Source organism: Triturus cristatus, chromosome 4_1 (genome assembly GCF_964204655.1).
Source record: "Triturus cristatus chromosome 4_1, aTriCri1.1, whole genome shotgun sequence".
In the NCBI taxonomy this organism is placed as follows: Eukaryota; Metazoa; Chordata; class Amphibia; order Caudata; family Salamandridae; genus Triturus; species Triturus cristatus.
Window position 1 is genome coordinate 397,398,460 of NC_140585.1, and position 12,205 is coordinate 397,410,664.

At 41.3% G+C, this 12,205-nt stretch overlaps 1 protein-coding gene across 1 annotated transcript in view; it reads left to right on the forward strand.

Moving 5' to 3' along the window:
- The window catches only part of EFCAB6 (EF-hand calcium binding domain 6), an 879,195-nt gene that overhangs the window by 606,630 nt on the left and 260,360 nt on the right, over positions 1–12,205 (forward strand). Inside the window, exon 21 of the mRNA XM_085652469.1 lies at positions 11,007–11,125. Within this exon, the coding sequence (XP_085508595.1) occupies positions 11,007–11,125 (119 nt within the window). The remainder of the gene's footprint in view (positions 1–11,006; positions 11,126–12,205) is intronic.

Genomic DNA, 12,205 nt, shown 5'->3' on the forward strand with positions numbered 1-12,205 from the left:
ATCGAGCCTTCTCTGCATTGCCCAGAGAATCTGTAAATCCCTGATATCTGAAATCCGAGTTAACCCTTCACCTGCATCAAAAAACAAGTGTAAATGCTAATGATGAACAAATTCTTGCTCCAGCTCCCATGATCTTGACTTTCCGACAACAATAATTCACACTGTCCGCACTAGTGATCTAACTCACAACACTTTAGCCTGTTCTGTTAATCTCTGTTTTGTACTAGAGGGAGTTCTTCACCCCATCTGGGTACTGCTACTTCCTGTACTGTTATTGAGATTGGTATAATTGTTTATTATTGTCTGCCTTACCTGTTTCTCTCATCTTAATCATTTGTAAAGCCCTCTGATACCCTCTTTGGTCATGTATGTGCTATATAAATCTAATAAATGAAAAATAAAAATAAATAAATGCTATTTGGGAGGTTCTCCGGCTGCTGTGATTCATCCCGCTTTCAGATTAGTCTTGAACGGGAGTTATTTGATGCTGAATGATCAAGGCCGCTGTGGGATGAGACTGAGCAAACACAAGGAGATAATGGACAGAGCGCTGAAACTTTCCAGACACTCACCCCCAGTCACAGATCTGGGTTGAATCCATCATCGTTCTTTAGCTCACTTCGCCCCCCCCAGTTCAGACCTAGCCATATGCAAATCTGTCTTGACCATATGCCTCATGGGAACAGTCCAGCCCAAACTGTCAAGCCAGGTCTTCCCTGGACTGGTATCAAGTATCCTGGGACCGGTTTCGGGGTAACACCCCTCATCAGCCAGGCTAGCTTGAATCCAGTGGCAAAGTGAGCCAGGGACCCATGTCTGGGCATACCCTGCCAACTTTGGGCAAACAAAGCAAACACAAGGAGATGATGACAGAGCGCTGAAACGTTTCAGACACTCACCCCCAGTCACAGATCTGGGTTGAATCCATCATTGTTCTTTAGCTCAATTTGCCACCCCAGTTCAGACCCAGCCATATGCAAATCAGTCTTGACCCGGTGCCTTATGGGAACAGACCAGCCCGAACTGCCAAGGTAGGTCTGCCCTGGACTGGAAACAAGCATCCTGGGACCGGTTTTGGGGTAACACCCCTCATCAGCCAGGCTAGCTTGAATCTAGTGGCAAAGTGAGCAAGGGACCCACGTCTGGGTATAGCCTGCCAACTTAGGGGAATCAAAGCAAACACAAGGAGATGGACAGAGCGCTGAAACCTTTCAGACACTCACCCCCAGTCACAGGTCTGGGTTGGATCGATCATCGTCCTTTAGCTTTCTTCCCCACCCCAGTTCAGACCCAGCCATATGCAAATCAGTCTTGACCCTGTGCCTCATGGGAACAGTCCAGCCTGAACTGCCAAGCCAGGTCTACCCTGGACCGGAAACAAGCATTATGGGACCAGTTTCGGGGTAACACCCCTCATAAGCCAGGCTAGATTGAATCTAGTGGCAAAGTGAGCAAGGGACCCACGTCTGGACATACCCTGCCGACTTAGAGCTAACACAAGGAGATGATGGACAGAGCGCTGAAACTTTTCAGACACTCACCCCCAGTCACAGATCTGGGTTGAATCCATCATCGTTCTTTAGTTCACTTCGCCACCCCAGTTCAGACCCAGTCATATGCAAATCTGTTAATGGTCTCTTCGGTTGTGACTTATTCTTCCCAAGTACTGTTTCTAACTGCCCTCACAGTTAGGGGATGCAACGCTTTGGCCTTCAATTAAGCTTACAAATGTGCGCTTTGATGCTTTAAGCAGACTGAAAGCCTTATTGTTCCAGAAAGATGTGGCCTTAACATCTGGAAGGGAGAAGATTGATCTTCAAGTTCTAAGGTCTTCTTCTGAGATACAGTTACTAGTCTGCACTAATTACTCACACCATTTTCGTGAGCTTGTGCACCGCATTTTTAACATGTCTAATACTGCGGGTTAGCACATTTTTTAAAGTCGATTGGCTGTGGGTTTGTTAGCACCTTCTAGTTGGTCTTCTGAATTTTTCCATTGTTTATACACTCCGCGCCTAGAAGCATTTTTGGAGGCTTACGGCTTGTCCTGTTTTTAATTGTCTGAACTGTGCTTTTATTTTTTCAGCTCCACAATGGATGTACCATCTCAAGGCCAAATGGAGATAGCACTACCACACGTGTTGTGAATGCACCTTTAATTCACGAACTGAATGAGCATTGGTTCTTGTCCTTTCGGCATATGTGGCTACACAATGTGCAGCCCATTGTCCACTGTCTACTGTGAATTTTTTAGTGTACTCTGGACATATGCTTGGTATCGCAAGTGGTCCAATCAACGCACTTTGCCCTGCTGGTGGTTCCCCTAACAGCTCACTTGTACCATTGTCCTTCGCACTTGCCATAAATGCATATTATGAGCCCTCCTGGGATGCTTTGGCTCCTGGTGATTTGGATCCTGGCTCGTCTTCTGTGGAATCCGCATTGGCTGTTCTACTCTTAGCGGATGCTGAGGGGGATGGACGGGAACATATTTGCTCCATAGACCTGATGTGCTGGGTGCCTCTGGGCACATCGTCTGCGGTTGCTCGGAACAGCAATGTTTTGTCTACTACTCGAACCACATAATCAATCTGGCAGTTTTCAGTTGTGGGACCATTTTAATTTGTTCATGTTTTTAACATCACAAATTGTTCTTATAGTTTGCATTGCTTTTAAGTTGCTTTTTAAAATTCGATTCTATATATTTTTAATGATTTGGCTTTCTGGGTGCTTTTACCTTCAAGACAGCATAGTGCTGTTTTATATTTTAAAAATTGTTTGCCTTTACTTATATGTTTAGCATTGCTTTTAGATAGCTTTCTGGTTGTCTCTTGTCCAAGGAGTGAGTGACACGTGACTGCAGTAGGCCCGGTTAAGAAAATCCATTTTTACATACTTACATTCTTAAGTTACCGGGCTCACCATGCCACTGGATTCAAGCTAGCCTGGCTGATGAGGGGTGATGCCCTGAAACCGGTCCAGGATGCTGTTTCTGTTCCAGGGAGGACCAGGCTCGGCAGTTGGGCCTGGACTGTTCCCATGAGGCACAGGGTCAAGAGTGATTTGCATATGGCTGGGTCTAAACTGGGGTTGCATTGTGAGCAAAAGAACAATGGATTTAACACAGATCTCTTGACTGGGGGTGAATGTTTGATTTGCTCTGCTTTCTGTCCATCCTCTGTGTGTCCCTTAACACAGTGACATTTGACACACATTTATTTGCGTGCCCATATTGGATAATATTCCTTTACCACCACTTCGCAGACACTCTACACCTTGAACATTTTGTACAAGAGCTAAATTCATCACACAAGATGTTATTTGTTTTGGCCGCTCGGTGACCGCACTATCACAATCATATCACAACAGAATAAACAATATCAACTTGTTTGCGGCTATGGGTGATGTTATTATATATACAACATGAGCCCTTTGTGTATACAGCGTAGTGTTTTGCTGGCACTGAGAGGTCAACCCATGCAGGAATTCAACCGTAGCTGATTTCTGTTTGCCTTATGTGAGGGATGTCGCCCAGCTCTCCACAACTACTGGCAGCATGATGACACTTACCCACAGGTAATGGGAGTTAGATTTCCCAATGGGGATTTTGGCACACACACCCTAGACATGACAGGTTAGGATGTGCTAGGTAGGAGTACATCATATTACAGTACTTATATGCAAGCATATATTCTCTGTAATCACCAAGATGGTTGAGTTATTCATCTTCTACACCATTCTTATAATGCTAATCACATTATTCGTATTCCTTCTATTGATTATTGATTATTGCAGTGCAAGTATTTTGATTAGGAATCACAATGCTAAAATAAATATTGAAATGCTTTCCTATGTATTTCTTGTGCATCTCTTTGGGTATGCATAACTGACTGAGCGAAAGGGTTCTAGATCTGTTACCACGATTTCTTTGGGGAGTGAGGGTTGTCATGTTCTGAGGGTGCATATCCATTTGTTACCCTATAAGGTTAGAGGTACAGGTGGTTCACTGTGAGCTAGCAGGACTATATGCTAACATATCCTTATGGTGGGCTCAGAATCAGTCTCACACATTTCCACTTTCTGTTGTCCAACAAATGCACAGTTTTTCTTGAGAAAGTATAAGCTGTATGACAAGGTGGCACAGGGCATCTTCCACCAATGGGGAGAACCCTGGATAGATCTTTTAGCCATAACAGAGAATGAGCAATGTCAAAACTTTTGCATGCTGGAGTTTCCAAGAAGGACACTCATTCCAAATATAGCATGGGACTTCTGTATTTCTTTTCGCCACTGCTCCAGCTTAGAATAATGAAGAGCATCAAGAACAACAGGACCCAAGTCATCCTAGCGGCTCCAGTCTGAGCAAGGAGAACCAGCCGTCCTTGTTCAAATCATTTGTTGTGAGGAGGTTTGTAAAAGATTTTACACATTTGTTTCCTCCCAAACCCTTTGTGATGCCATAGTGGGATCTCAGAAAAGAACTGTGATCTGTAGATTTATGGTAGACATCTGTAGCTAATTGATAATTTCTTGCCATGTTCAAGTGGTCCAGAAAAAGACGATTCAAATGACTCAAATGGCTAGTAGAATTGAGATGGAGGTTGCTCCTATTCAGTCAGTTGCTGAAATCCTTGGCCTCCTCTTCTACACTTTTCCAAACAACAAAAATGCTGTCAATATATCGTTTACAGACTCTTATGTTTTGCTTGAAGGGGCTTTGGGTCCCATAAATCCATTGGGTATCAGCGTGTACAGAGGGTTCTCTAGGCTTGGTGTGGCTGAGCAACCCATGAAAGTCCTGCCCACTTGATCATTTTCAAACCCAAAGACATTTTCTTTGAGGACACACTCCAAAAAATCAGTCACAAGTAAGATTGGAGGTCATATGTCTCCACTCCTTTTCTCTAAGAATCTCCTCAATCACCTTAAGAGTTGCAAATTGTGGAATGTATGGATGTAAAAATTCCACATCAAAACATTAGTATCCCAAGTTTTAGCTTGAAGGTTAAATCCTGTAATAAAATCAATGAGTGATTCATGTCTTTTAAATAAGACAGAATTTTGAACACTTCAAGACCTCGGAGGTGTATTCTGTTTTTGTGAATTTTAGTAAGTGTGTAAAAGTATGGTATAGTTGGGTTGTCAGTTATCAAAAACCCTCCTTCTTGTTTCATATTCTATCCAGCTGCCTCACCTTCTCTGACTAAATTGCTGACTTGGACGTAGCCTCTGTTTGGGATCTCTGGTTAAATTGGTGTAAATCGGTGCAACTGTTAGTGTCTGCAAATAGACATAAACATTCTTTTCTGTAAGTTTCACTATCCTGGATGCTAATGGCAACCACTTTGGAAGAGCAGGTCTAGATCTTCTAGACAGACACAGCAGCTGTAACAGTTTCCTTTCTCCTACGTTCTTCTCAAGTTCAATTGTGAATTAAGGTGCTGATGGTGGGAAGCAATTCTTATAGGGGTTAATAGCCAGTAATTGGTGTTAACTTCTAAACCAGGCTTCACCGAGTAGATCGTGAGCTACTGGTAACTCTCCACCTACTTGTGAGTATCTCTCCTGAGTACAGCCCAACCTACTACATTACTACATACTTTCACTTAATTGAATTCATATGTGTGCCAAAATTGAACTGTATAAAAGTGTATTTGAGATGAAAATGTCTGTATTTTTCGAACTCATTAGCTGATATTTTGAGAAATAAGGCTCAATTTTTCAAACACACATAAGCTATTTGAGTGATAAATCATATGGTGTTGGGCAGACATGTTACTAACATCATATCTTTGTTGGCAGGGGTATTTCGGCTATTGCTGCAATGTAATACTGGTGTAATATTGTCTGGTGTGGTCAGTATTATAATAATATTAAGAGCTTGAGATAAATTTCATTCAACTAAGTAGCTTGTGTTACAGAAAAGATTGGAAACCCTTGATTAAAAAAAAATGCTAAGAAAGTTCCCACACTTTGCCCAGCCTCTTTGTACAGTACTTCCTGTTGTCTTACTGCAAACATTTTGAGAAAACCGGGTCCAGAGGAGTGATTCAAGATTTGTAGGACAATGAAGTTAAAAGGTAGAACTGATTCCATTTATGCCAAGGAGAACCATTAGTAAAGGAAGAGTATTCTGCCAAATCTGAGAGACATTTTAGAGAAAAAAAGTGGTGAATTCGATACACCATCTTACAGCAGACCAGGCTTAGGTGGAATTTCTTTTTCTCTTGTAAATAAAGACAAGTAATTCTTAGTTTTAACTATAACAAAGGAATATATATTGTTAAGCATTTTCTTATTTAGGCTCTCAATCCTCTCAGTAGAATAAGCTTTAGATCACCCCCCCCCCCACTTGTCTAACCTCCTTCAAGGTATTTGAAGCTGAAGAGAGCCATGCAGCATTTGGACTGGGTCAATGGGTTACACAGTAGTTAGAAACTGCGACTTCTAAACATTAACTATAAAGTTTATTGATTCACCTCCTGTGCAGGAATAGCATTTATCTTCTCTCTTTCATTATAAAATGATGTTATTATGTTTTCAACATGAGGTTTAATGCTGTGATCACCTTTATACACACCCTTCTATTCCTACATTCTTAAAATATAAAACGAAGTCCTTTGATATTAGTTCCCAATAGTTTTTGTGTTTAACTTATTTCAAGCGGTCTTGATCATTTCTTCTTTTTTTCCAAATATTGTGATCTTGATGTTTTCTAACTTGTCTTTCGTCATTAAACTGAATGTGCTTTAACTACTGTTTCCTTCAGTTTATATGTTCAACCTCGCACGCCTCAATTGTATGTTTGGTCATGTTGGTATTTAGTTTTAAGGTTTGCAAAAGAGATTTCTTTAGTTTCCATTCAAGTGGTTTGTATGCTTATTGCCGTTGTGTTCTATCAGATTCGGATTAAACTTCTTTGACTTAGACCAGGCATTACCAAGAGTAGCTTGTGAGCTACCAGTAGCTCTCCAGCGTCTTGTGAGTAGCTCCCCTGTGTGAAGCCCAGACTACTAAATTAGAAGCTTTTGCTTGGTTGAAGTCTTATTTGTACACCAAAATTAAAAAGCATGAATTCGAGAATAAAATGTATATATTTTCAGAACAAAATTAATTTAAAGATATTATATAAGTTGGAGAGATGTATTACTCTTATAATTTTAGTGCCGGGGGTGGGGGGTTGTAGCTATGGATATTTTGTATTACCCATGCAGATGCATTCAAAATTGAAAGTGCATTTTTACTTTATTGCTGGCAACCCTGTCTAATGCACTAATATGATCACTGCTGACAGTCTTGGTTGGAATGCTCACTTTCACGTCACAAACATTAGTAGCTTGGGACGATTTTTGTTGAACATAAGTAGCTCTTATTACAGAAAAGCTTGGAAACCTCTGACTTAGACGCACAAAACAGAAATGTTACTAACATTGACCAGGTTATATGTGACCCCTGGCAGACACAACTAAGTAATATTAAAGAAACAGACCCATCGCACATTAAATGTGTGATCTTAAGTATTTCCTTACAGAAGAAAAGGCCCAACCTTTCTGCATCTTGAAAGGTGTAGTGTAGTGTAGTGATTTTCTTTTTTAAACAAGTGATATCTCTTTTGCTATAATGCCTCTGAATCGTTAGCCACATTGCAGGTTCCCATTTGATGTTGAGCTTGTGTTGAACCTGGCCCTCTCTGCAGGGTCACCCAGACTTTTGCATTCCTTTGCTGAGCCTGTTTTTTGTTGACACTTAAGACTCTGTGCACTTTTTCCCTGCTAACCAGTGGTAAAGTGCTTGTGATCTCTTCTTATAACTTGGTATGCACCAGATTGGTACCTTTTATTTACATGTAAGTGCCTAGTATATCGTACTACATGTACCAAAGGCCTGTAAATTAAATGCTACTAGTGGGGCTGCAGCACTCATTGTGCCACCCACTAAAGTTGCTTTGTAAAACATGCCTTTATGCCTGCCACTGCAGCCTGTGTGTGCAGTTTTAATCTGCTATTTCGACCTGACAAAACAAATCTTTTGCCAGGACTAAATATAAATCTATAAGTCACCCCTAAGGTAAGCCATAACAGCTTCTACGACAGGGTGCATGGTTTTTAAAAAGTAGGACATGTGGCTTTAAGATGTACATGTACATGCCCTGGCAGAGAAAAAATTTTCAAAGTTGTTTTTTACTGGCGCAATGCCTATCTCTCCCATAGACTAACACTGGGCTGCCTTATTACACTTAATAGGTCCTAATGTAAAATTGGGAGCAGAAAGAGATATGCTGTTTGTGCTGAAATTAATTGTAATTAAAATCCTATTTAATTGTAAAGTCGTATTTTAGATTATAATTTTGAAAATTGCACTTTAATAAAGTTTATTAAATACAATGGGAAACCCATTGCAATTAATTTGAATTGATTTTTTCTTTTTACTTAAAGCAAGCTCTTGTACATTGCTTGCAAATTAATTTCTTTTTGAATGCTTTAAATTATTGATGAACAAGCAATTCAAATGTATTTTAGTTTTCTAGTACAATATGGGAACATAAGCATATATCCCAAAAATATATCAAGAAAATATATATACAAACACGGGTGTATATTGAGAAAAATAGATTTTATCGTATTGTAAAAATGATGCTAAGGGGTACTAAATCTTTAAACACACAATGTAACAAGAAGTTGCATACATGAATAATAATTTTTTGTACTTCGTGACAATTGTGTACACTTTTTTCAGTCCCTACGGATGTTACTCCCTCTTTTATTACACCACTTGGAAGCCTTTGGGGAGCTTTACGGTCCTGAGGACAACCATAGAAATTCATTAGTCTTCCACCCTCCCGGAATTGCCTATACCCTGTAAACTGATCAATTCCATTATCTGGGAGTCACAGTGGCACATACAATACTAAAACGCATGCAGTGTAACATTAAGAGGAATAAGGAGGGCCTGCGCTCCTAGGTCAGCTTCTGGACTGCTCTCCCCTTTTCTCTTATAGGACGATTGGTAGTTGCCAAAACGGTGTTTCTACCACATTGCCTCTACATGATGCAAAACTCATTTGAAATCCTTCTCCGCTCCGTTTTTCGGAGATTCCACTCCCTCCTTACAACCTTGATATGGGTAGATGCAGAGTAGCAAGAAATCTCCTTGTCCTCCCATTAGTGGGGGGTACTGGCGGTCCCCAAACTGGAATGATACTACTTGGCTTCACAGATCCAGCATGCAGCTTACTGTCTTACAGAGGGGAGTAACTGGGAGAAACCACTCCTGTGACATGATGCACGTGCCCGTCGCTTCCGCAGCTCCTGATGGCGAGTGGTCGCGATTCATCCATGGTGCCGTACCTTATCAAGCACACAGCCTCACTGTGGGAAAGGACTGTTAAAGTAGTACTGGGGAGGGTGTCTTTTGCCATGGACTTTAGTTTTTGGGGCCTACCAGCATTCCGAGTTCTCACAGAACCAGTGAGTGTGACTGCCTGGAGAGAGGGAGGCTGTGAGACCCTCGGACATTTTTACCCTAACGAGGAGTTCTTATCCTTTTAGAAGGCACAAGATTGGTTTGGGGTAGGGCCCGGCCAATTCTTGGCCTTTGCTGGTGTGGCAGCCATAGCCCGGGATATATGGCCCACTTTCCCGTGGGACCGGTCACGTCGCTTACTTTCTGGGGATTGCTGGAGCTGGGTGGGGGTCGCAACTTAGTCTCTCATTTCTATAGAGCCATGGCAGCCGACTGTGTGCGTGTTCCATACCCCGCTCAGGTGGCCTGGGACAGAGACCTGGAAATCCATTAGAGGATGAACAGTGGAATAGGATATGCACGTTGGTCCAGTCCAACTCCAGCAATGTCATATTTAAACTTACCCACTTCCATTTTCTATATTGTATATATGTAACACCCCTGGTCCTACACAAAATCGAATCTAGTAAACCCAACACCTGTCCTAGGTGTTCAGGCCCGTGGCTTCTTTTTTTGCACTTGGCTTAGGATTGTCACGCGGTTCATGCTTTCTGGTTGACTGTGGTGATGCAAGTGGCTGCTGTGGTGAAGGTGTCGATCTCGATAGACCCTGTTTTTTTATCGGTTGGGTGATATCCGTCAACGGAAGGGCAGGAAAATGATGTTTAAGTTCCTACACTTGTTACTACTTCTGGCCAAAAGGAGGGTTGCCATTACTTGGATGGCCGAGGCCGCCCCCAGCAAAGACAAGTGGGCGACTGATGTGGCAACAGAGGAGGTACGATTACGAAAATGTAGATGGGATGATAAGACAGAGGAGGACTTGGGAGTGTGTGTGGACCTTCTGGACAAATATATGGAGCCTGGGAGCACACAGGCGCCTCTTCAATTGTTGATAATGACTTTGCAGATAATGATACCTGAAGTGCTACCCATGAAAGTGGAGAAGTTGAATTTGGGTGTGATAATCCTGTATCGTTCTATATCACGAGCTGTACTGACCGCTCATATTTGTCACATGACCAAAGATGGCTTTTTGTATTCTGTGCTTCTTACTCTTAACGAATTAAAACCAATAAATGATGTCTTAAAAAAATCATGAGGATAGCCTTGCAGAGAGGACCAAGTCCAACACAAACCCTCTAGCATACCCTAACCTTTAATTTAACCATTTCTCTTTCCATAACTTCAACTCCCTTCTTACCCTAAACCATATTTTTAACTAATACCAATTTCCTAAAGTCAAATCTAACCCCTTTTACAATTGATGAAACATTGCAGTTTTAAAGTATTGAAAAATTACTTAACGTTTGTCATATTTTGCCTTTTTTTTATAAAATGTATTCATTTTGACATAATTGCAGTCAATAACGATGCATTCCCGAGATTGTTCATAAGGTCAACCAATATAGTTTCTGGTTTATTTGAAAACACTCCAAAACAAAATCCTCAATCTCTTGCAAGCCACCATTATCGTCATATAAAGCGCACTTTTATTTCAACATTATGAAATACTATTTAGGGCTTTTCTTTTTGTATTCCAGAATTTCCGTGAAATTGATAATAAAGGAAATACCATTGTGCAGAAAAAGGATGTGAGGAACCTGTTTTACAGATTTGCACTTCCTATTACACCAATTGAATTTGAAAAACTTTGGACAAGGTAAGTTATGAGTAGTTTTGTTTTTAATAATTGTTACCCAAAAGAGGAACAGCAGGCTGCAAAATTCTACCTTACAATTGGAATTTGACATTTCAACAGAACACATTTGAAGTGGCGTAGCCAGAGTACCAACGTCCCTAAAGCAAGCTCAAGCACAGCAAATGGGTCCTTACCCCTTGTTTTGATACTAAAAGGCAGCCATAATTGGGGTACCGCGGACCCCTCAGATCCCCAGGTTTGAGTGCATTTAGATCTGCTGCACAAAATCATAGCTAAGCTCTGAAGCAAAATGCTTCGTTTTGAAAACAGTGAGAATCCCCATCCATTAAGATTACGAACAGCCTGTCAGTGATTGAAACCATTGAATCTTTGAGGAGCATAGCACAGTGATCCTAGCTAGCAAAAGATATTTGCTAGTCAAACATGTGTTGTACGTCTGACTACTCCATTTATTCAGTTGTATGACGGAACCACGACGACATTTACAACAAATGTCTTTACGAGGACTCTGAAACAATGACTTCGTCTTTACAAAAAACGTCTTTACAATGAATTTTTTTACCACAAATATACCTTTACCAGTATTCTACAGGTAAGTGTAAACCATATATATATATATATATATATATATATATATATATATATATATATATATATATATTGTATTCCAAAGAGCCCGTAGCTTTCAGGAGTCACTCGACAGCTCGCCTCGGCATCTTGAATGCAGATTAAAGAGCCCTACGCGTTTCGAGGCCATCCGCCTCTCGTCAGGGGCTGGCTTTCATTCCTGGCGCCTGAACACTCTCCTTAATTTATGCATACTTGATTGATTGATGGCCCCCAGTGGGCCGCGCTTCGTGCGCCGAACTGCATGCAGGGACATGTGGTCCCAGAAGAGAAATTTAGATACCCACAGTGGGCTCCCGGCAGCGAGTATATGTAAGAGCATTTTCTTGCCTAAGTAGGAATCAAGAAGTCGGGGCAATGTCCTTTGTAGTTTGGGCTTGCTGTGCTACTCGGATGGATATATATATATCCCCCAACAACGGTTTCCCGACATCAGTTTCGTGGCGCTCAACT